The sequence below is a fragment of the Macaca thibetana genome, chromosome 20 (genome assembly GCF_024542745.1).
Source record: "Macaca thibetana thibetana isolate TM-01 chromosome 20, ASM2454274v1, whole genome shotgun sequence".
Classification (NCBI taxonomy): Eukaryota; Metazoa; Chordata; class Mammalia; order Primates; family Cercopithecidae; genus Macaca; species Macaca thibetana.
In genome coordinates, this window is record NC_065597.1 from 30261133 (window position 1) to 30286501 (window position 25369).

General features: G+C 48.3%; 2 protein-coding genes across 2 annotated transcripts in view; both read left to right on the plus strand.

Annotated features, from left to right (window-relative positions):
* The window catches only part of MAP1LC3B (microtubule associated protein 1 light chain 3 beta), a 371166-nt gene that overhangs the window by 208633 nt on the left and 137164 nt on the right, over positions 1-25369 (plus strand). The window lies entirely within an intron of this gene.
* On the plus strand, positions 18831-19544 carry LOC126944353 (60S ribosomal protein L39-like). Its single transcript, XM_050773803.1, has one exon. The coding sequence runs from the start codon at positions 19008-19010 to the stop codon at positions 19233-19235; it is 228 nt and encodes a 75-aa protein (XP_050629760.1). The 5' UTR covers positions 18831-19007; the 3' UTR covers positions 19236-19544.

Sequence of the window (25369 nt, forward strand, 5' to 3'; positions counted from 1 at the left end):
GATATTCAACCAAAATTAATTTTAAGTTTATACTTATGCCAAAAATATTATGAGATTGAGCCTTAATAATCTGGCCAATTTTAAATCCCTGGGGTTCTTGGACGTGTTTATTTATCTTCCATCAGCCAAACACAATTAGTTCATGTGAAAGGATGAAGAACACTCAGGAGTGTGTGAACACACAGAAGTGCCAAGGCTGGCAGTGAACTTGGGCAGGAGGCTGGAGGGATCATTACAGCTGCATGGACTTCAGCAGAAAAGATTCAATCAACTGAGATAATGGGGCTGAAAGGGCTCAGCCAAGTGCAGAGTGAAACAGATGGAGGTCCCCTACACACCGCTGACTCCGGGAGCTGAGAGGGACAGGAACCAGCCAAGATCAAGGCACACAGCAGTCTTTGGGAATCACACTCAACACTGAACCTAAAAGAGGGGAAAATTCCCCAAACTTGAGAAAAACCTGATCCCCCCGGGAGTTGGTACGCCCCACCCGAAGGCCATATGAGATGCCTGCACCTTCCGTCTAATTTCCAAGAGGCTGCATCTTCAGAAGAGGGGAGCAGATGCTAAGAACAATTTTAAGGTCTTCAGAAGAATTAGAAAATGCAACCACTGTTATGAGAAACTGACCAATGAGAAGCTAGAATGCCATCTGAGAAAGTCCCAGCTGCCCTTTCATGAGCTTTGAGAACCTGTGAAAGGTACAGCTAAGCACGTAGGCTGCAGAGTCCAACCACCTGGCTCAGTCATCCTCAGCATGGTGCCTGGAATATGTGTTCATATTCAGGTATGGATACAGCACATTCCAGGCAGGTGCTCAATCAACAGTAGTTACATTATTGCCAAGACACCCTTTCTCATCTCTTTGTGGGAGGCAGCAATACCTCCAGTTGGGTTGTTGGAGAGTATGGCTCTGGGTGTGAAGGGGAATCCAAGCCTTCCCCATCCTGATGGCTTCTTCATCAAATTGAAAATCAAGTGACAGGACCCTCAAAGCTGGACCATGAAATAACCAGGTGAGGAGCAGGGCCCCCCAATATTCTTTTTTGTTTTTTTTGAGACAGGGTCTCGCTCTGTCACCCAGGCTGGAGTGCAGTCTTGCAATCTCAGCTCACTGCAGCCTCCACCTCCCAGGTTCAAGCAATTCTCCCATCCCAGCCTCCCAAGTAGCTGGGACTACAAGTGCGCACCACCACGGCCAGCTAATGGTTTCACCATGTTAGCCAGGCTGGTCTCAGACTCCTGACCTCAAGTGATCTGCCCACCTCAGCCTCCCAAAGTGCTGGGATTACAGGCGTGAGCCACCATGCCCGGCTAATTTTTGTGTTTTTAGTAGAGACAGGGTTTCATCATGTTGGACAGACTGGTCTCAAACTCCTGACCTCAAGTGATTTGCCCACCTCAGCCTCCCAAAGTGCTGGGATTACAGGCATGAGCCACCGCACCCGGCCACAGCCAAACATAAGCTGAGGACAAGAGGAGGGGTATCGGGGCAAACATCTGGGGTTCCCCAGAACCTACTTGATCACGGCATGCATTGAAGTCCCACTCAAAGTCAACACACCCACATACCTCCTAATGCTCAAAGATTAACCAAGACAATAGACATAAAGAATGAAAAACTATTTTTAAGCCAAAGCCCACCCTTAGTCGGCCTCAGAGTTCAAGAGATGCCAAACTGTGTATCATTCATAGATGCACAGAGAAGAGTGCCTGCATGGTGGCAGCCAGCCCCTCACCATATGCTTACTGCAAAATGGTGTCATTGAAACCTGCTCTCACCCAACAGAAATGTGGGCATGTGCTCGCCAAAAGACATGTATTAGATGAGCCATCTGGAATTGCCATGTTCATGGGTCGAAAGTAGTTGTATATCTGCACTCCCCCATAGTCAGGTCTAACATGATTTATAATAGTCCCGAACTAGACACTATTCAAATACCCAGCAGTAATAGAATGAATAAAAAGTCAAGGGAGAGGCTTGCGATGGAGTAGCAGACAGTAGTGAAAAGGAGCCACCATGCCAGGCGTGGTGGCTCACGCCTGTAATCCCAGCACTTTGGGAGGCCGAGACAGGCGGATCATGAGGTCAGGAGATCAAGACCATCCTGGCTAACATGGTGAAACCCCGTCTCTACTAAAAATACAAAAAATTAGCCGGGCGTGGTGGCGGGTACCTGTAGTCCCAGCTACTCGGGAGGCTGAGGCAGGAGAATGGTGTGAACCCGGGAGGTGGAGCTTGTAGTGAGCAGAGATCATGCCACTGCACTCCAGCCTGGGCGACAGAGCTAGACTCCATCTCAAAAGAAAAAGAAAAGAAAGGCCAGGCGCGGTGGCTCAAGCCTGTAATCCCAGCGCTTTGGGAGGCCGAGACGGGCGGATCACAAGGTCAGGAGATCGAGACCATCCTGGCTAACATGGTGAAACCCCGTCTCTACTAAAAAATACAAAAAACTAGCCGGGCGAGGTGGCGGGCGCCTATAGTCCCAGCTACTCGGGAGGCTGAGGCAGGAGAATGGCGTGAACCCAGGAGGCGGAGCTTGCAGTGAGCTGAGATCCGGCCACTGCACTCCAGCCGGGGCGACAGAGTGAGACTCCGTCTCAAAAAAAAGAAAAGAAAAGAAAAGGAGCCACCTACAACCATGCCCAGTGGCACTGATGAATCTCACAGATATGATGGTGAGTGAAAGAAGCCAGACACAGAAAGATGCACAAACAGGAAAAACCATGGTGACCACCAGAGTGGACACCTCCAGTGAGAAGAGACGGGGGGTGACTGAGAGTGCATATGGGGCCTTCCCAGGGCTGGCCACTGACTGCCACTGAGTCTGGCACTGATTACACGGGTGGATTCATGCTGTGAAAATTTGGTGCACTGACAAGTATGATTGGTGCACGTTATCTGCATGCATGTTTTACTTCCATAAAACGCTTTTTCAAGAGATACGGAAGAAACTTAAATGCATAAAAATGCATAAGAAAGAAGCCAGCCTGGCCAGGTGCAGTGGCTCATGCCTGTAATCCCAATACTTTGGGAGGCCAAGGTGGGCAGATCACTTGAGGTCAGGAATTCAAGACCAGCCTAGCCAACATAGTGAAACTCCATCTCTACTAAAAATACAAAAATTAGCCAGGCATGGTGGTGGGCACCTGTAATCCCAGCTACTCGGGAAGCTGAGGCAGGAGAATTGCTTGAACCTGGGAAGGCGCAGGTTGCAGTGAGCCAAGATTGTACCACTGCACTCCAGCCTGGGCAACAGAGTGAGACTCCGTCTCAAAAAACAAATAAACAAACAAAACAAAAGAAAGAAAGAAAGAAGCCAGCCTGAAAAGGCTGCATGCTATATGATTCCCAGCTCTAGGACATTCTGGAAAAGGCAAATCTATGGAGACAGTAAAACGATCGGGGTTGGCAGGGTGAAAGGGAACAGGCGGAGGGATGAACAGGCAGAGCACAGAGGAGGTTTAGAGCCGTGAAACTCCTCTGTGGATACTACGATGCTGGAGACGTGTCAGGATGCATGTGTCCAAACCCACAGCATGTTCAACACAGAGGGAAGCCTCGTGTAAACTATGCACTTCATTCAATAACAATGTGTCAATGCTGGCTCATCACCTGTCACACACGTACCACACCAAGGCAAGATGGTAACAATGCGGGAGGCTGGGCGGGGAGCTCTACTGAGGGCTTCATTTTCTATAAATTGCAAACTGTTCTAGTAAACAGTCTATTAACACAAAGAAAAGAAAAGAAAATCCGAGAGCTAGTTCATGATCTCAAACAAAAGGAGCATTAACAAGTGAAAAAATTATCTGAAACATTTGCAACAAATAGGCACAGGGGAAACTGGACAAATGTGTCCCTCTCTCCACCCTCCTGAAATACATCATGGGGTGCCCTGTTTCACGGCTCCAGGGCAAAAACAAGGAACCCCAAGGGGCGTCCAAAGCAGCCACAGTGAACCTCCCTCCTTCAGTGTCCGTCCTCTCCTCCTTCCTCAGTCTCGTAGATTCACTATCTTCATGCAGCCAGACTGGCTTTATTTCTACCTTTCTTGCTGTGTGCACAGAATGCTTTACACCAAAGGAAAATTATACAGTGCAAACATTTATTCAGAAACCTGGCTTGCAGTGCTACCTCCCTGGAGTACTTGGCCAGGAATGAAAGCCGGGTACACACTGCCGCTGGCGGAGGACAGGAGATGGAATCCTTTGCTCAATATAGTTCCAGCTTTTATGAGGCAGCTTTGGTGGGAATGTGTCAACTTCTCACCTGAAGCCCAGGCTGAAAAGAGCCCTGCCCTACAAAGCCAGGCAAGCGTCGGGGCGCAGAGAAGGGGCAAGAAAATGGGAGGTGGCGGGGGGGGTCTTGGTGCCCAGGTGACACCCTCGGGGACTTTCATCTCAGCTTCAAAGGGAAAGAATAAAATGAAAAGGGGGTGGAGATGGACAGCAGTACTCATTGGGTCAGAAGCAGGTGGGTCACTCGTCCTGGACCTTAAGGCCATGGACATGGGGATGTTGGCGCCTCAGCCACACCATGCAGATGCTTGGAGCAGCCCTGGTTCCAAAATCACGCTCCCCCTCCAACCCTGGCACTGCCTCTCCCTGCTTTATTTTCTCCATTGGTGGGCTTCATCATGTCCCCAGAGATATACCCAAGTCCTAAACCGCTGGTACCTGTGATGTGACCTTATTTGGAAGAGGGTCTTTGCAGATGTGATCAAGTGAAGACAAGATCATACTGGAGGCGGGTGGGCCCTCATCCAACGACTGCTGTCTTTGTAAGAAGAGAGGACACAGACACATGGGGAAGAGGCCACATGGAGACGGAGCCAGGACTGGAGTGACGCAGCCACCATCCGAGGAACGCCAAGGAACAAGAAGCCGAGAAAAGGGCACAGATCAGATTTTTCCCCACAGGTTTCAGAGGGCATGCGGCACCTTGAAATGTGACTTCTGGCTTTCTGAACCGTGAAAGAATTGATTCGTGTTATTGGAAGCCCCCTGTTTCTGCAACCACAGGACATGAATCCATGCAGGGGGGTTGTTGGCTGAGGAGTGGGGGTCCACGGGAACAAGGCTGGGGGCTGCTGTGGTCACTGCCCGGGACCATGGGCCTGGCACCAAGTGGGCCTCCAAAATTATGTGCTGAGTGGGTGGAGTCTCAGAGGAGGTCAGTTCAACATTTTACAGGGCAACACAGGGGTCCTCCTAGAGCTGGATTTGGGGGGTCTTGAAGCAGTGGCGAGAGAAGGTTACCTGCTCCTCCTGGCATGTCCTTCCTCACTGAGCCCCACGCCGGCTTGGTGTTCTCACACCCACCCCCCCGCACCACAAAACCACAGCGCGGCACCTTCCCCCTCGGGCAGGTGGGCAGGCAGGGCCAGCTTTTCCTTCTTCGCTTTTCCATGTTCCTCTCTCTGACCCTTGCTTGTCTGGTTGATGCATTTGTGCCTGAGAAGCTCCAGAGAGAGGAAGGGATGGAGGAGGCACCAGAGAGCAAGGAGAGAGGATGGCATTTCTGTGCGTGTGGAGCCAGATCACAGCTGCAGCCACTGCGTCTCACCAGAGCCACCACTCCGAAGTTGGCAGGGAACAACCTAAGAGGTGCCCGCGTTGTTAAAGGGGCCATAACAACCAGGAACCAGCCCACTGACACCTCCACTCTGGACTTCTCATCACCAGAACTGTGAGACAATAAATGGCTCTTGTTCTAAGCCTCCAGATGTATGGCGCTTTGCTATGGCAGCCCCGAGACACACAGACACCCCAACCTCGGCTCGGAAGAAGGACCCCTGAGATGCACAGACACCCCAGTCTCGGCTCAGAAGAAGGACCCCACCTGAGGGGCCCAGCCTAGCTGAGCAGATGCCTCGTTTTGTTACTGCAGCGACTCCTGGGAAGGACCCTCCTTGTGACTGAAGCAACACAGCTCCTCATTGCAACCCTCGATTGTTCCATAAAATGCAAAGCCAGGCCCGGCGCAGTGGCTCATGTCTGTAATCCCAACACTTTGGAAGGCCAAGGCAGGAGGATTGCTTGAGGCCAGAAGTTTGAGACCAGCCTGGGCAACATAGTGAGACCCCATCTCTTAAAAAAAAATTTAATTAGGCGGGCATGGTGACACATACCTGCAGCACCAGCTAATCATGAGGTTATGGCAGGAGGATTGCTTGAGCCTAGAAGGTGGAGGTTGCAGTGAGCTGGGATCATGCCACTGCTCTCCAACCTGAGTAACAGAGTGAGACCCTGTCTCAGAAAAAAAAAAAAAAATTTAATTAAAAAATAAAATGCAAAACTGGTGATGTGTAGACATGGGCCAAGCTGTAAACAAGTGGGAGGCCCAGTGGCAGTGGTGAAGCCTGTGGATTCAGGTCTGGCTCAGCCTCCCCAGATGCAGGGTCTCACTGAGCTCAGGGAGCACAGGACCTTCCTCAGAGGGGTTTTGTGAAAGGTCAGCGAGCTCATGCTGATAAAAAGACAGAGTGCAGGGCCCGTCCATTGACAGTGATGCCAATAAACATCAATTCCTGTCATGATTTTTATTCCTGTTATTTTTGAGCCTCCAAAATATTCATACTTTGCCAGGCATGGTGGGTCACGCCTGTAATCCCAGTACTTTGGGAGACTGAGGCAGGAGGATCACTGGAGGCCAGGAGGTCAAGGCTACAGTCAGCTGTGATTTCCACTGCACTCCAGCCTGGGACACAGAGCAAAACCCTGTCTCAAAAAAATAAAAATTAAAACATGTAAGGAAATATTCACATTCTTTGATTCAGCAATCCCACTTTGGGGAATCTACTCCTAAGAAAATAAAACTAAATGCAGGGAGAAAATATGTTATACTGTGCTATTTATGGCTGTATGCTATTGGTAATACTGAAAAGTTAGAAGCAGCTCGAGGTTCAGTAATAGGAATGTGATTAATTCACCTAAGCATCCAATTGATGAACTATCAGGCAGCCACCAAAAATAATTTAAAGATTGTGTAATACCTGGGGAAATGCTTATAATTTCAAGCAAAAGAAGCAAACTATAAAATTGTAACTATGCATACTGAGGCATCAAAAAACAGATACGAGAAAGAAAGACATCACATTTAATAGGGTTGCCTATTGAAAAGATGGAAATACGTTTCTTTAATGAGTATGTATACTTTAGGTAGTAGGTAGAAAAAAGTTTTAAGAGGGGCCAGGCGAGGTGGCTCATACCTATAATCCCAGCACTTTGGGAGGCCACGGTGGGCGGATCACCTGAGGTCAGGAGTTTGAGACCAGCCTGGACAATATGGGGAAACCCCATCTCTACCACATAAAAATCAGCCAGGCGTGGTGGCGTGTGCCTGTAATCCCAGCTACGTGGGACGCTGAGGCAGGAGAATCGCTTGAACCTGGGAGGCGGGGGTCCCAATGAGCCGAGTTCGTGCCAGTGCACTCTAGCCTGGGCGACAGAGTGAGATCTCAAAAAAAAAAAAAAACTGTATCAAGATAATTTGAATATACATACTTATCCATACAGAGTACATATATGCATACATATATGCACATTCATAAATATATACCAGATAGATAGATAGATAGATAGATAGATAGATAGATAGATAGATAATGTGAGTCTGTGTGTGTCAATCAGGATTTTATTCCCTCAAGGAAAAGTTACAAATCTTAATTTGTTTGAGAAAAAAAAAACATCCCTGAAGGTGGGCTCCAAAAGATCTGTGGAAACAGGTGACCAGTCTGAACACATGAATTCATGAAAATGAGTTTATGAATACGTGATGTAGAGAGGAATGATTTTACACATAGCATGTTCCTGGCAAAGTGTCAGCCATACATTTCAAAATTATTTTTTAATTAATTTCAGCAATAAAAAAGAAAAGAAAAAGTCATGGAGTAATTAAATTCCCTGCCTCTAAGCATTTTCACTTAAATAGATCCATTTGCTTATTAACGGACTCCACAGAAATTCATAGGCTAAAATCATGAGTCCTGAGCTGGTAACCTTGGCCTCACACCACAAACCCCATGGCTCCCAGTTCTGCTCTGGGTTCAGATTTAACTCCCACTGTGGTCCTTGGCAGGTGACTCGGGCCTGGATTTCTACTTCTTTGCAGAGAGAATTAAAAATCATTGTGGATTCTGCTGACAGGGCTAGGACTGGCCACATAGTGCCCACCTGCTGTCCACTTTGGGCAGAGAGGGCAAGGTCGGGGCTCCACACACAGCGCCCACCTGCCACTCACCCACTAAAGACCACAAGCTAGAGAATGTTCCTTCCCGAGCCTCACTTTCCTCTGCAGAAAAGTGGGAGTAACAAAGCACGCCTTATCAAAATGAACGAGACAAAACTGGGGTTGGTGCATGAGTTGGGAAGGCTAGGAAAAAGTTTAAAAATGTTTTAAAAGATGAAACAGGGGGCCAAGTATGGTGGCCCATGCCTGTAATCCCAGCACCTTGGGAGGCTGAGGCCTCAGGGGCTCGAGAGTAGCCTGGGCAACATGGCAAAACCCCGTCTCTACAAAAAAAACAAAAATTAGCCAGGCATGGTGGCATGTGCCTGTAGTCCCAACTACTCAGGAGGCTGAGGTTGGAGAATCCCTTGAGCCCAGGAGGCCAAGGCTGCAGTGAGCTATGATTGCACCACTGTACTCCAGCCTGGGTGACAAAGTGAGACTCTGTCTCAAAAAAGAAAAAAGAAAAAACTGATAAAACTGGGACTCACAGGTCAAAGGTTTACCCCACACTGGACTTCATGCAATGGTTTTTACTTCCTCTTCCCAATTTTTTTTTTTTTTTTTTTTTGGTCTTTTTTTTTTTTCCTTTAAGAGGTAGGTTCTTGCTCCATCACCCAGGCTGGAGTGCAGTGGTGCAGTCTTCAACTCCTAGTCTCAAGCGATCCTCCCACCTCAGCTTCCCAGAGTGCTAGGATTACACATGTGAACCACCATGTCCAGCCTCTAATTATTTTTTTAATATCAGGTTGGTGCAAAAGTAAACCGTGATTACTTTTTACTTTTGTACTGACCTAATAAATGACTCACCAAATGGTTGAGTTTAAGCTTGTGTTTTTCTCTTTGCCAAAGACTGGTTTTGAGTCAACGATCATGGCTGGTTTTATTGGCCACTTACTATATACCAAGTGTTTATCCTATCATCAGCCACCTACCCCTTTCAGGAGTCCTGTGAGTTCCTGATGTTATTTCCCTATTCAACAGATAGGGAGACCGAGGCTCAGTAAGCAGTAGAACTAGGATTTCAACTCAGGTGGTCAGACCCAAAGCCCCCGAGCTTAACCCCTACTCCATGCTACATGGATCTTTCATGAAGGGTCAGGAACAAGGACCTGGGCAAACTCATTCTCTAAACATGAACCCTAATTCCTATTGGGAATCAGTAGGAATCGGCACTGCCACCTTCCTGCCCACTCCCACCTGCCATCAACTCCAGGGTTCTGAGGTTAAGACCCAGACTCGGGAGCCAGGCAGGATTCGAATCCCAGCTACTCGCCGGGCACAGGAGTTCCTGCCTGTAATCCCAGCACTTTGGGAGGTCGAGGCAGGTGGATCACTTGAGGTCAGGAGTTCAAGACCAACCTGGCCAACATGGGCAAAACCCCCTCTCTACTAAAAATAGAAAAATTAGCCAAGCATGGTGGCACGCACCTACAGTCCCAGCAACTTGAGAGGCTGAGGCAGGAGAATTGCTTGAATCCAGGAGGCAGAGGTTGCAGTCAGCTGAGATTGCACCACTGCACACTGCACTCCAGCATGAGCAACAGAGCAAGTCCTTGTCTCAAAAAAAAAAAAAAAAAAATTCCCAATTACCATTCACAAGCTATGTGATCTCTGGTGGGTTACTAGGCCTCTCTGTTCTTCCATTTCCCCAGCTCCCAGATAACAATAGTGCCTGCCTCACAGGCTGTTGTGACTATTATCTGAAATAACGTACGTAGAGTGTGCGCAGATCCAGATGGAGATTCAGGGAAGCTACTGAATTCATTCAATGTTTCACACTCCAGGTCTGCGCACCAGCCACCAGGGACACCAGAAAATCCGAGAACAGGATCATCATGGTTGACTTAGACCAGGGGCAGCAAACGTTTTCATAAAGGACCAGATGGTAGAAATCTGTGGGCCTCCAAAATAATTGGAGGTTGGTCATGGTAGCTAAGCCCTGTGGTCCCAGCACTTTGAGAGACCAAGGCATGAGGATCACTTGAGCCTAGGAATTCCAGGCTGCCATGAGCCGTGATCATGCCACTGCACTCCAGCCTGGGCGACAGAGCGAGGCCTCATCTCAATCAATGAATCAATCAATAACAATAATACTTGGGAAGAGGAAGTAAAAGTTTCCATCAAAACTACTCAACCCTGGACCCCAGAGTAAACTTGAAAACCGAGTTCTCAGCCATGATGGCCTGGGGGGTCAGACACACTCCTTATACCCCTCCCTCACTAGCCATGATCTCGCTTTCTCCCCTAAGGGCTAAACAGAAAGAGTCCTTACAAAACAGAAAGCAGTCCTTACAAAAGCCATCCACCTACCACTTGAGGCTGCTCCTCCTTTATGCCTGATAAGAGACCACCAACCACGGAGTGGTTCTGGCCAGTGTGTGGAGGATGCGCAGTGAGGGTTTTCCTGTCCTCCACTTCACCTTTGACGTCAGAGTGCTGAAAACTCCACCCTCAGATTATGCCAAGGCCGCCATTTTTTCTACATGGCGCCCATGAAGGAGCATGAAGCTCAATTGTGCATATGTGTGTTTCTCCTTTCATAAATACTCATGACTCCTCCTATAGCGTATTGAATATGTATATTTGGCCTCCCTGCTCTACATAAATTCCTGTTCCCTTCTCCCCTCCCTTGAAGTGTCTGTTTCTGCTTCCCAGCCTGTCAGAATGGTCACCCTGCAGGCTGTAACCCTTTATGAGAAATAAAGCTCTCCTTCCCAAATTAAGCAAACAAACAAACAAAAACTACTCAACCCTGTTGCTGTAATGCAAAAGCAGACACAGCCCCTCAATGAATAAGGGTGGCTGCATTCCAGTAATACTTCACTTATGAATGGGGGCTGCAGGGTCAGACAGGTCATGGTCTGTATTAGCTCGTTCTCACATTACTATAAGGAACTACCTGAGACTGGGTAATTTATGAAGAAAAGAGGTTGAATTGACTCACAGTTCCATAGGCTGTACAGGGAGCATAACTGGGGAGGCCTCAGGAAACTTAGAGTCATGGCAGAAGGCGAAAGGGAAGCAGGCACATCTTCACATGGCAGCAGGAGAGAGAGAGGCAAGAGGGAGGTGCTACACACTTTCGAACAACAAGATCTCATGATAACTCACTATCATGAGAACAGCAAGGGGGAAGTCCGCCCCCATGATCCAATCACCTTCCACCAGGCCCCTCCTCCAACACTGAGGATTACAATTTGACATGGGATTTGGGTGGGGACCAAACCATACCGTAGGCCAGCAGTGGGGCTGGGTGCCCTGAGGGACAGTTTTGGCAGAAAGGAAAAGGAGGGATGGATACTGGGTAAAGTAGTAACAGAATATGCCATAACCACCGAGCTAAATCTGTGTGCCAGGAGATGCACAGCACAGCAGACAACCAGAACCAGGCATTGCCCAGTGGAGGAAGACCCCTGCCAGGGGTTCACGGAGCTCACAGGAAAGGAGAGGCTGTCACAGGAAGACAACCTTTCTCCATGCTGCTCCCAGGACTCTCCACACACCCAGTTCCAGGTCTGCCTTCTGGGATGGAAACTTGGCATCTAACAACACAGGCAACCATGGCACGAAGCCTGCCCACTAGGCAGTTGGGTGCAGACGGGGCACTGAAAGATATGGCTCCTTCCACAGCTTAGGCCTCCCACAAGGGGCTTTTTCCATCACTTTACACCTGGGGCAGACTTGCGTCAAACTCACCAAGTGCCTTCCAGCCTCAGAGTCTTCGCACATGCTATCCCTCCTACTGGCCCACACTGTTCCCCCAACTTACAACATCCTTTCCTCTGCTCTTCACCAGCCATCTCCTTCCATCCTCAGGTTCAGCATAAGCGTGACTTTCCAGGGACAACTTCCCAGGGCGCAGACACCAATCCCACCCTCACTAGCTTAGGGCTCCCTTTCACAAACTCCCGCGCACCTGCACCTTCCCCTTATAATTCTTTTTTTTTTTTTTTTTTTTTTTTTTTGAGACGGAGTCTCGCTCTGTCGCCCAAGCTGGAGTGCAGTGGCCGGATCTCAGCTCACTGCAAGCTCCGCCGCCCGAGTTTACGCCATTCTCCTGCCTCAGCCTCCCGAGTAACTGGGACTACAGGCGCCTGCCACCTCGCCCGGCTAGTTTTTTTTTTGTATTTTTTAGTAGAGACGGGGTTTCACCGTGTTAGCCAGGATGGTGTTGATCTCCTGACCTCGTGATCCACCCGTCTCGGCCTCCCAAAGTGCTGGGATTACAGGCTTGAGCCACCGCACCCGGCCTCCCCTTATAATTCTAACCACATTGGGTTCTACAGCATTTGTCCATCTCCCCTCCTGGGCTCAAGCCTATGTAAGCTGGGACCACGCTGGTCTTATTCTCTGGGGTTTCCCCAGTTCCTAGCACAAAGTCTGACGTAGATATTTGTTGAATAAATGTGCAAGCAGAATTCTCTGATTCCAAAGATGATGTTGAAGCTCAGCAGCATTACATCAAAACGAAAAGTAATGTTTTCACCTTGTTTTCTCTTATATCTTCCCATTTTCTTGCTTTCCAAATTTAGAAAGCTAGGTAAAGTGAGTTCACATAAAGGACTAATCTCTTTATTTAAAAAAAAAAAAGTTTTTCAGTGACTGGTACATTTAATTAGCATCAAAAAAATAGTTACATTATACATTTTATAAAACTACTAATCCACATGTGTGCAAATTTGCCTCTAAGGACAACTTACTATTTTTACGATATGCTTTCAATATTTCCCCATTGTTCCAAAGTAATATTTTTTGTTATTAAAATATATAATAAAGTTCTCGAGAAATAAAAAAAAACCAGGGTCACTCTAGGCAAATAAAAGTGAAAGACTAAGAACGTACATGACCACTTTTCTTTTTTTTTTTTCTTTGTCTTTGACAAGGAAAGGGTCTGAAATTAATTTTACCTTCTTGATTAAAAAAATACCTTGAAATGGTCCTAGGCAGGCTTTACGTCGAACTTGAACTTGTCACGCTGCTTCAGCTTTCTTTCCACAAAATCAAGAGGCTCAACTGATCCTATTCTGGGAAGACACAGTGGTGTGCAGGCCAGTGTCCAACAAGCGGCTCTTAAGTCAGGGAACCCTGATTTGCAGCATTTGCCAATTGCTGTGGTATGAATGCCACCAGCCCGGCTGATTTCACACAGACATGACATGATGTACACACTCCAGAGAGGTATCCTGCGCCAGCTCCCAGACTGCCGGCAGAACACATCAAAGGGATACCATGTGAGGGGGTCTACAATCTCCTGCCCAGTTCACTATGCTTAGTAATTGTTCCATAAATGTTAGATTCTATCATTGGATGCTGACCCATTCTTTTCTTCCTTTTTTTTTTTTTTTTTTTTTTTTTGAGACAGGGTCTTGCTCTCTTGCCCAGGCTGGAGTGCAATGGCATGATCACATCCCACTGCAGCCTAGACCTCCCAGACTCATGCGATCCTCCCACTTCAGCCTCCCAAATAGCTAGAACTACAGGCGTGCATCACCATCTCCAGCTTATTTTTGTATTTTTTTTCTGGAGATGGGTCTTGCTGTGTTGCTCAGGCTGGTCTCAAACTCCTGGGCTCAAGGGATCCTCCTGCCTCAGCCTCCCAATGTACTGGGATTACAGGTGTGTGAGCCACTGTGCCTGGCTGGTGACCCATTCTTTAGTAACTGTTCCTGTGGGGAGGAATCTGACGTCCTGGTGCGTTCTCATGCACTATGCCAACCAGCCTGCCAGGGCATTCCCTGAGCACTGGGCACAAGGAAAGCTGGACCACCAGCTCTGGGGCTTGGCAAAAGGGGGCCCTCAGTGGAAGGCTGAGTCCTGCTGCTTGCCCTGAGCCAGGGAAGCCCAGAATGTCTCAGAAGGAGATGCAAAGGGCATCGGGCATCCTGGAACCCATAAAGCTTCTAGGGTCTGACACTGCAAACCACATCATCAGGAGGGCAGGACTTGGCGTCCGGTGAACTGGGATGGAAGGGCTTTTTTTTCTGTCCCCACCTTGCCATGTACTGTGTGACCCTGGGTGAGTCGGCAGCTCTTCCCCTCTGAGCCTCAGTTACCTCGTTTGTAAAAGAGAGAGGCCCACTGCAGAACTGTGAAGGTTGTGAGAGAAAACGTAGGGGAAGCACGTGGCTGAGATTCAAAGAGCCCCAAACCACCCAGAGGCAGTGCAGGATTCAGATGGCGCTGACCATCCCTGGAGTCAGCACCAGCCCCACTAAGCCACGCAGACATAGGCCTCCCCAGGAACTAAGGATGAGGGACACAGAAGGAGTCGTAAACACCATGGTGTGGAAAATGGTTCGTGCTGTGACTTCAGAGCACCCGAAACATGGCTGGAACTGAGACAGACCTCAGAGTAAGTCACACACTGGATTTCAAAGGCTTCATATGAAAAAAAGAATGTAAATATCTCATTAATATTCTACTGTTGCTTACATGTGGACAGGGTAATATTTTGGATATGATGAGTTAAATAAAATATATTATTAAAATTAATTTCAGCCAGGCGCAGTGGTTCACACCTGTAATCCCAGCACTTTGGGAGGCCGAGGTGGGCAGATCACTTGAGGCCAGGAATTTGAGACCAGCCTGAGCAACATAGAGAAACCCCATCTCTACTAAAAATACAAAAATTAGCCATGCATGGTGGCAGGTGCCTGTAATCCCAGCTACTGAGGAGGCTGAGACAGGAGAATCACTTGAACCCAGGAGGCAGAGGTTGCAGTGAGCCGAGATCTTGTGCCACTGCCTTCCAGCCTGAGCAACAGAGTGAGGCTCCATCTCTAAATAAATAAATAAACAAACGTAATTTCACTTTCACTCTTTAGAATGTGGCTGCTGAAAAATTTTAAATCACACGTATGGATCATATTATGTCTCTATAGGACGGTGCTGGGGTAGACAGACCATGGATTCAAACCACTTGCATCATGTACTGTGTGACCCTAGGCAACTGCCCCCGCACGCCCAGCTTCCTGATCTATACCTGACAGCTGTTCTGCAGGCTCCACCACCTGGAAAAGAGTGCTTCCAAATGGGCCCTTCCCCCAGGTGTGTCTGATGTACTCCTCTCCTCTGGGAAAAGCTCTTTCCTTCCCTCTCATCTTGGCAAGCCCTGGGGACTCACAAAGCCTTTGTTTGCTGAAGAACTGACTGGCAGGGAGACACTAGGCAAGAAAAACAAATAGGGCCCCCTCCACATGGTTATTTAAGAGAAACAGTGAAAACAAACAAGAGAAGAAAGAAGTAGTCAAGAGAAATCCAAGTCATTAATGAGGCGCCCTTAGAAATCACTCCAAGCTCCAAGTGGGAGGGAGAGGAGCAAAGGAGAAACCAGGTGGAAGAAAGGGGCTATAAAGATGCGGAAGGAAATCGAGCAGGGAGAAACCAGGCAAATCTGGAGGAAGGCACACCCAGCTCAGGTGGGAGGAGGAAAATGGTCTCCACGTTTGGAAGTAATTACTTAAACATTTTGCACCTTTCAAAACAACAGACAGCAACTTCCAATTCCAAATATCTTTGTACTCCCCTGTTGCAGAGCCTATTGGCCTCTAAACCCAGCAGGCTGAGAGCAGCTTTCAGCATTAGCTCTGCCAAAACTGAAGGAAAATATCTCAGCCTGGGCTTGAAGAGAGGGGCATTCCACTGGGGTCCCTCCATGTGCCACCCCAGGCTGAGACCATGGAGAGAGAATGCAAGGATGGTTTGTCTGCTGCCACTGGGATGGAACCAGCTGGAACCCACTCACATCCTACACCAGCAAGTAGATGCATTGTGATGGATGAGGGTCAAGAACCTGCCCCCAGCCTGTGTCCTGGAGTGGGAGGGGCTTCAGTGGAGCCCCGGAGTCTTCTGGGGTTGGGAGGGTGGAATAAAGCCAGCTGAGCCTCACAGCAAAAGCTGCTATCTAAAGAAGCCTTTGTCAGGGGCAGTCTATGCAGACTTTGACAAGCAGAAATAGAGTCCTACATCCTATGATGTCAGGAGGGAATCCCCTGCACCATACACCACCTGGAAATGCTGTCTCAAAAGACACTGACCTATAAGGTCAGGTGAAATCCTTCATTTGGCCTGCTTTTTCAAGAGACTGATTAAGACCCTGCCCATGCCAAGCTAATAAAACGTAGGTTCCTCTCTGCCTTGGCTCTGCTCCTTCTTGTAGGCCCCATGCTGATTACCAGCTTCCAAGGGAGGGGGCAATACCAGCTGGGCCCAGGGAGTTTCCCAGAGTGCACTGCCCTGAATGTACCCCATCACCTCATCCTGGCAGGTGCCTGCTCTCCCTCCTCCTGATCCTGCAGAAAAGGCTTCCCTGACTCTCCTGCTTCCTCTGGGCTAAATCTTCCCCTTGCTCCACTGGCTCCAGCACAGTTGTGGGTGCCCTCTGCTTTCTGCAGCATAATTAGTTATGGATTTGTTCATTTCTACAGCTGGCTGTCAGCTCCTGGGAAGACCATGGGTGCCTTGATCTAAACCATCTTGGCATTTGCTTACTGAAGGTGCTGAATACAAACTGGGCGAGTGAACGAATGAATGAGTAAAAGAAAATTGACGAGGGGACAGTTCAGAGTCATTTTGAGCTCTTCCTGTTTAACAAGGAGCACAGGGATGAACAGCACAGACTCCCATGCAGTGGTCTGGCTTTGAACCCGCTCCCCACCACTGTGTGACCTTGGGCAAGGTACTTAACATCTCTGTGCATAATTATAGTACCCATTTCTTGAGGTAGGAGTAACCTAGTTGCTCTCTTTGAAGCACTTAAAGCAGTGCCAGACACACGGTAGGTCCAGGGAAATGGAGGAGCGTCAGCTCTGATTATTCCATTTGCACAAAGAACACAAAACCAAGTGCTGTTTAAAAAATTCTGATGTCGGCCGGGCGCAGGGGCTCACGCCTGTAATCCCAACACTCCGGGAGGCTGAGGCGGGCGGATCACGAGGTCAGGAGATCGAGACCATCCTGGCTAACACGGTGAAACCCCGTCTCTACTAAAAATACAAAAACTTAGCTGGGCATGGTGGCGGGCACCTGTAGTCCCAGCTACTCGGAGGCTGAGGCAGGAGAATGGCGTGAACCCGGGAGGCAGAGCTTGCAGTGAGCCAAGATCACACCACTGCACTCCAGCCTGGGTGACAAAGCGAGACTCTGTCTCAAAAAAAAAAAAAAAATTCTGATGTCAATCCCAATAGCCCATTTTGAGCTCACTGCCTTAACACAGAAGGCAAAGAGTTAAACCCTTCAGCCTCAGGAAAAAGGGATTAGCAGTGGTGTGTCTGTTTAGTTACTCAGCTCCCTACCTCTCCAGAGAAAAATATCTTGAAAGATTAGATTATGTAGCTCGGACTTCGGGGCCACAGTGGAGAGAGGGGGCTGCTGTCACCTCCCAGCTAAGCCGAGTGCTGGAGGCTAATTTCCCGTAGGTGGTCTGGCCAGATTTCCTGGAGGCCACGGGCCGGAGCAAACAGCCTTTCCTGTCCCCCCAGGGATTACAGCGTGAAAGCACTTTTTAAACCTTAAATTAAAAAACTGAAAGGCCGTGTCCATTCTGCCAACTCTGCGTATTTAATTTTTAAAACAGCAGCACATCAAGTGTGCTTGAAAGTGACGGACCCCTGCCCTGGACGATTGAAAAGCATTCGCCTTCATGAAAAACAATTCAAGTGGAGTGACATGCGCCTGACGAAATGGGCGTCTTTCCTCTTCTGGAACCTTCTTCACTTCTCCAGGTGTTAGGGCCGTGGTGAGCGTTTACGAGGGACGTTTGGAAATCATTCATACTGTGATATTATAACCTTTCAAGGTTGCCATGGCATAGTACCCCTAGAATAGGAAAGTGTCCTTGTTCCAGGCATAAAATCAACCACGGGCATGAAGCAGAGACACGGCACTTTCTGTTGAAGACTGTGGTTGTCCTGTGTGACCATGGGCATGTTCTTCAGACTCATGGCAACAGCCAGAGAAACCCACGTGGAGCAAAGATCAAACATGGAGCAGAGAAGCTACAACCCATGATGGCTGAAATTTAAAGCTCATAGATGAAGCACCACAAAACCCCAATTCCAGCCTTCACTCTCCACTTCTGAGCTGTGTGACCCTGGGCCAGTTTCTTGACTTCTCTGAGTCTCCAGTTCCTTATCTGTTTGATGATAGAAATATCCTTACCCGTTTTACAGGTTTGCAGTGAAGATTCAGTGAGACCTTGGACCTGAAGATGTTTTATAAACTGTTACACAACATTCAGATGGGAGCTGTTATTGTTCTTACCCAGAAAATGGATTTTTTTTTTTTTTTTTTTTTTTTTTTTTTTTTGAGACGGAGTCTTGCTCTGTCACCCGGGCTGGAGTGCAGTGGCCGGATCTCAGCTCACTGCAACCTCTGCCTCCCCGGTTTACACCATTCTCCTGCCTCAGCCTCCTAAGTGACTGGGACTACAGGCGCCCGCCACCACGCCCGGCTAATTTTTTGTATTTTTTTAGTAGAGACAGGGTTTCACCGTGTTAGCCAGGTTGGTCTCGATCTCCTGACCTCGTGATCCGCCCGTCTCGGCCTCCCAAAGTGCTGGGATTACAGGCTTGAGCCACCGCGCCCGGCCGTTTGTTCTCTTTTCATTCATGCCCGGGAATGACCCAGATATACCACTTCTCACTCACTCACTGTGAGTGTAGAGAGTGAAGCTTCATAGGAAAGAAGGTCAGTCTCAGAAATCTATGGAGTAGCCACCCACCGCTCTTCCTTTCTCTGCCATTGTGGTGTGTGCTTGACTCCACTTCTTGCCATGTCTTCTCATGAGACTTTCAGAATTAAGCAATTCCTGGCCAAGAAACAAAAACAAAATCGTCCCATTCCTCAATGGATTCAGATGAAAACTGGTAACAAAGTCAGGTATGACTCCAAAAGGAGACACTGGAGAAGAACCAAGCTGGGTCTATCAGGAATTGCACGTGAGATGGCACACATACTTCTGCTGTCTGAAGGTCACAATCATGTTACCATATCAAGCTGAAAATGTCACCACTGTCTGGAGAGTCAGACATGTTTTACTGGGAATTTCTTTTTCTCTGAATCTGTTATGAACACGTTGTTTGCCTAGGTTTAGTAATAAATACACAAGACCTTTCATTTCCAAAAAAAATGAAATCTATGCAGTGATTCCCCTGCTTGAGACTCATTTAAAGTCTATTGTGCATTGGCCAGGTGTAGTACAGTGTTCCTTTAGAGTCCTGTCCTGGCCGGGCACAGTGGCACACATCTGTAATCCCAGCACTTTGGGAGGCTGGGACAGGCAAATCAGTTGAGGTCAGGAGTTCAAGACCAGCCTGGAAAACATGGCGAAACCCCGTCTCTACTAAAAATACAAAAATTAGCTGGGTGTGATGGCGCCTGTAATCCCAGATACTCAGGAAACTGAGGCACAAGAATCGCTTGAATCCGGGAGGCAGAGGTTGCAGTGAGCCAAGACCATGCCACTGCACTCCAGCTTGGGCAACAGAGTAAGACTCTATCTCAAAAATAAATAAATATATATATATATTTTTTTTTAATAAAATAAAATAAAAATCCTATCCCGAACCAGTCTGAGATGCTGTCAAGTCCCCTCTTGAACAAGCCCATGCTCCATCCACTGCCCTATCAGAGCTCATGCCCTGAGCCCCTACACACCTTACCTATCTCCCCAGGGCCAGGTAAACCTGACAGCTAGGGACAGCCCTATGCTCTGGAGCCCATGAAATTTTTCAAATTGGTCCACAGGAGCCCACAAAAACTAGTTAAGTCCACTCCACTGACCACACGTAAGCTGCTGGCTACAGCTGCTCACTGTTACCCATCCCTGGGTGCAGTCCCCTGCATGGTCCTCCCTGGCAGCCAGCTCCCATTTGCAGCTGTAAGTAATAGTGTCCTGTCCTATCAGGGTATTGTGTCCTGCCATCAAAAAATTTTAAATCTTATCAAACACTCAGGTTCTCAAAGCGACGTAAACCAAGACTTCTGCTGTTGTGCTTTTTAATAATGGCAAATCAATTAGAAGTCAACTTGATGTCCATCAAAATTCAATGTTACCTCTGGACATTAAAGAGTACAGGGCAGACAGACGTGGGGAGAAATCCTAGATATTTTGTGAAATGGGAAGGAAAAACTAAGTTCCAGCATCATATGCCTGGAGCCTGTGAGCTGTGGAATGAGGGGACCATTTTTGTTCATTATTCAATCTTCAGCTCCCAGCTTTACACCTGACACACAACAGGTGCTAGGAAATACCAGTGAACCCATTAATAGGTATGGGATTTTTCCACTGATGCGGCAACCTATGAGAAAAGGCTTACTCTCCATACACGTGCAGAAGTGCCCAGGAAGGAGCCACCTAAACCATTCAGGTTTCAATTATCTGGGGAGGATAGGGGGTATCACCTTTTTCTCTGAACTTCAGAATTATTTGAAAGTTTAACCTTGAAGATATATTACTGCATGGCTTGTATAATCTATAAAACAATCTATAAAGAAATAAAGACTCCACCCTCACCAAAAAAAAAGGAGAAAGAAACACATTTGTGATTAATACCCTCTGTTGAATCACAAGAATTCAGGAGTCATTAGAAAGAGTCATTAAGGACCCATAATTTAAAAGTAAAATTTAAAATTCCAAGAAGAAATCTGTGCCACACCCTTCCCTTCTCCAACCTTCCAGGAGTGAGGAACTGATAAGACAACTAAAATAAAGAATTACTATGTATTAATCAATAACGAATAATGAATCAATGAATAAGGGGCTGAAGCTAGAAATCAGAGCACTCCCAGCTTTGCCTTTGTATTGTTATCAACCAAGATCACTTTGGTTAATAATAAAAGGCTCAAAATACACAGATGCAGCGAGTCCTGGCACAGAGCCTTACAGGAATGAGAATGCAGTGGCCCACTTCTCTCTCATTCCTTCAAAGCCTGTGTACAAGAAGAATGGAAAGGTAAGAAGGAAAGTAATTTCCCTCCCCTCTACCTAAGCAAGGGGTATCCCCAACGTACAGAGAGGAAACTCTGGCGAGCAACATTGCTCTTTATTACAGCATGATAGGCTGGGTGCAGTGGTTCATGCCTGTAATCCCAGTACTTTAGGAGGCCAAGGCAGAAGGATCACTTGAGCCCAGGAGTTCGAGACCAGCCTGGGCAACATGGCGAAATGCCATCTCTACCAAAAAATGCAAAAATTAGCCAGGCGTAGTGGCGCACACCCGTGGGACCAGCTGTTCAGACGGCTGAGGTGGGAGGATCACTGGAAGGCAAGGCCGCAGCAAGTCGTGACTGGGCCGCTGTACTCCAGCCTAGGTGATGGAGCGAGACCCTGCCTCAAAATAACTAAATAAATAAGAACATTTTATTCTCAGTATTTTTATTTTCATACACACACATACACAATACATGTGCCCACATACACACACATACACAATACATGTGCCCACATACACACACATACACAATACATGTGCCCACATACACACACAAATACATGTGCCCACATACATACACACACATACACCAAAGAACTTCTAAAGCAGATTAATTCCAAAACCAAGGTTAGGAAGGAAATCCCCTAGGACACTACTCATGTTTGATGTTGGTTTTCTGTTTGTTTCTCTTAGAGCTCTCACAATCTCTTTCCTGAACAATGGGTGAAACATTTTGGGGGATCCGGCAAGGAGATCTTCCACCGGCTTTTAGTCAAAAGCTGAGCCAACAGACATTCCAGCAGCAACAGACCCAACCACCAACAGACCCATTGTTGGACAAGTACCTACTACGGATTTGCAAACCGGCACAGCCACGCCCCAAACGCACGCTGTGCACTCCTGGGACCACGCTGCGGGTGAGCAGAGCTGCAAGTCTGCAAGTCCCCAGATAATCCCTTAACTGCCCAGTTCTCGCTGGAAAACCCCCAGCTGCATCTCAGATTGAACCTTAGAAGCATCTTCTCCTTCTCCCATTCCAACTCTCCCACTCATGACCCCTTCCCCACACGAACCTTCTCATCCCTCTCCAAGTGCATCCCCGTGTTGGGGCTTTTGTATCTTTGGTGAATTCTGCCATCTGGCCCAAGCCTTTGGAGGCATCCAGGAGGCTTTGGAGGGGAGGATATTTGATAAATGATAGTTGCTTTAAATGAGCCAGAACAAGACACAGACGGAGACTTCCCATGGAAAGCTGAGATGTCACTGAGAAATGTTTATTCCTAGAAGACAGTGGTGACACAGTACCCAGCCACCTGTCAGTCAGTGATGCAGGGTTGGTGGCTCTGAAATGTTGGGTCTCCCCAGCCCAGACACACACGGCTGTCTTCCAGCAACTGCTTCTCCGAAACTAATCATGCGGGTCCATTAGAAGCTGCCATGCTCTTGAAGGAGCCCCCACCACGTTCTGCCAGCCTCAGCTCCAGAGGTGTTGGTGGCCTGAGGACGCTGGTCATGGAGGAAAACGAGGCAGGAGTGGAGATGCCACGGAGTCTGGCAGTTTTGAGACCCTTCCTGCAATCTGGTTGCTCAGCCTCAGCTTCCATTCTAGGAACTACTCACTGCCTCGCCTCAATCTTGTTTCTGTCACTTACACCCAAAGTGTTCTGTTGATTCCAGGGGTTTTATTGTGGTAAAATATACATAATGTAAAATTTAGGCTGGACATGGTCGTTCATACCTGTAATATCAGCACTTTGGGAGGCCAAGGTAGGTGGACTGCTTGAGCCCAGGAGTTCAAGACCAGCCTGGCTCATGCCTATAATCCCAGCACTTTGAGAGGCCAAGGAGGGCAGAAGCAAGCAGATCACTTGAGGTCAGGAGTTTGAGACCAGCCTGGCCAACAAGGTGAAACCCGTCTCTACAAAAAGAAAAAAATATATACAAAAGATTAGCTGGATGTGATGCATGCCTGTAATCCCAGCTACTTAGGAGGCTGAGACAGGAGAATTGCTTGAATCTAGGAGGACGAGGTTGCAGTGAGCTATCATGCTATCGCACTCCAGCCTGAGCTACAAGAGCAAAACTCTGTCTCAAAAAAAAAACAAAAAACAAAAAACAAAAAACCAACCTGGGCAACACAGGGAAACCCCACCTCTATCAAAAAAAAAAAAAAAAAAAAAAAAGCTGGGATGTAGTGGCACACACTTGTTGTCCCAGCTACTTGGGAGGCTGAGGCAGGAGGATCACCTAAGCCCAGGGAGGTTGAGGCTGCGGTGAGCCACGATCACACCACTACACTCCAGCCTGCCAGACACAGTAAGACCCTGTCTCAAAAAAAATCTATCATTCTAACTATTTTTAAAATGTAGAAGTACGTGGCATTTAGCCCATTTACAAAGCCACGCCACCATTGCCACCCTCTAGTTGTAGAACATTTTCATCACCCCAAAAGGATGCTCACTCCCTGAGCAGCCACTTCCTGGCCCCACTCTCCCAGCCCCTGAAACCACTCACCTGCTTCCCGCCACTGTGGCTTTGCCTGTTCTGGACATTTCATTCCAACGGAGTCATACGGCATGTGGTTTTTTGTTCAAATCCAGTTTTAGGGCAGTCCTAGAGCAGCACTCGCCACTCAGTCGGAGGTGGTTTCCCCCTCTGACAAGGTCCCCTTGGGAGTCCTGGCTGTCCAGTCCCTCAGCCTCACCAAGGGCACTTTGCTAAGGCAGGTGGGTGGAGTGGATGGCCAGGTTCCTATGAAGCCATATCAGAGTCTGAGTCCTCCGTCTTCTCTTTCATTCACTGAATACATGTAAGCATCTATTTGACACCCACTACATGCCAGGTGCTGTATGCGATTACATGAGATGAATAAGGTGTGGTCACCAACTTCAAAGATCTCAGTAGCCCGGGAGGTCGGGGGGCAGGGGGTTTGGGTCTGTTTTCCCATTTCTTTGAGCTTCTGTCCTAATCTGTGCAAGGGGCCGATCCCCTGGCCTTACAAAACTGTTTTGGCATTTCCATGGGGTAATGTGCAGGTCCAGGACTAGGGTGAAGCAAGAGAGGTGCCCACCGCTGCAAAATTTAAGGAGGTACTCTCAAAGCCATGCAATGCAGGGTTGGCGCCTGAGAACAGGCGTCACCTCCAGTTTTACACCTAGGTGCCTCACTGTCCTGGCCCTGGCTGGGCCCTAACAAGGTGTGCACACACAGCAGTGCCCTGCACAGCAGGCTGCCAATGACAGCTTCCTCCAGGCCTGGCATCTCACCACAGACTGTGATCCTTCTCTTTGAACATAATCATCTCAGCAAGCCTATGAGACATCTCGGTCTCTTAACTTCCTTCCTACAGATGAGCCTCAGAGAGGTTTAGGAGCTTCCCTAAAGCCACAGAGCATGTGAGGGGCCAGCCTGGAGCATGAGCCCAACTCCACCTGACCCCCAAGCAGAAGCTTGTCCTCCTAAGAATGAAAGCACTCATCCTATGTAGTGCCCCAAAGTGGGGGACCTTTCTGAGGGCTTCACCTGCATAACGCATCCCCACCCCCTGCTCCCCACCCTCCGATGAGACAACTGCTAATTTCACCCCCCTTTTATACCTGCAGCCCGGTGGGTAGGGGGTCAGTCAGCTGGCTCAGGTACAAGTTCACAAGGGGAGGAGCTGGGTGGGGACCTGACGATGAGGCTGCACGGTCCCCCAGCATCTTCTGCATTTGGCCCACATACAATGCCACCTGCTCTGAGTAGATATTCGGGGCTTGCCGCCATTGAGTTAGCCTTGGTCCATAAGAGGTCATCATGACCCACTCAGAATTTCACTGCCTGAGACGCCCTCTCCCAGGACCCTGCCCAAGGCAGTGACTGTGGGCGTTATAGCCTGTGTCTACTGAAGGGGGTGTGTCCACCAGGGAATTCACCTGCAGTGGCGTGTGTCCTGAATGAACATGCACACACCACTGCCCACACACATGCACGCACATGAACATGTGTGTATTGGAAAGCAACCCAAAATCCCTAGGAGACCTAGAGAGGCGTGGAGAACACATTTCTGATGTTTGCAGACACCCAGTGGCCAGAGACCACTGTTATACAGCTCCAGCCTGAAGCCCTTGCTCCTCTCAGCCAGTGTCAGCCACAGCTCTCCAGAGAAACAGAACTAACAGGAGGTTTAATATGTGCATGCACGTGTGTGTGGAGAGCGAGA

Coding starts and splice junctions, on each gene's coding strand:
- LOC126944353 (XM_050773803.1), top strand. CDS start 19,008: ATGTCTTCTCATGAGACTTTCAGAATTAAGCAATTCCTGGCCAAGAAA.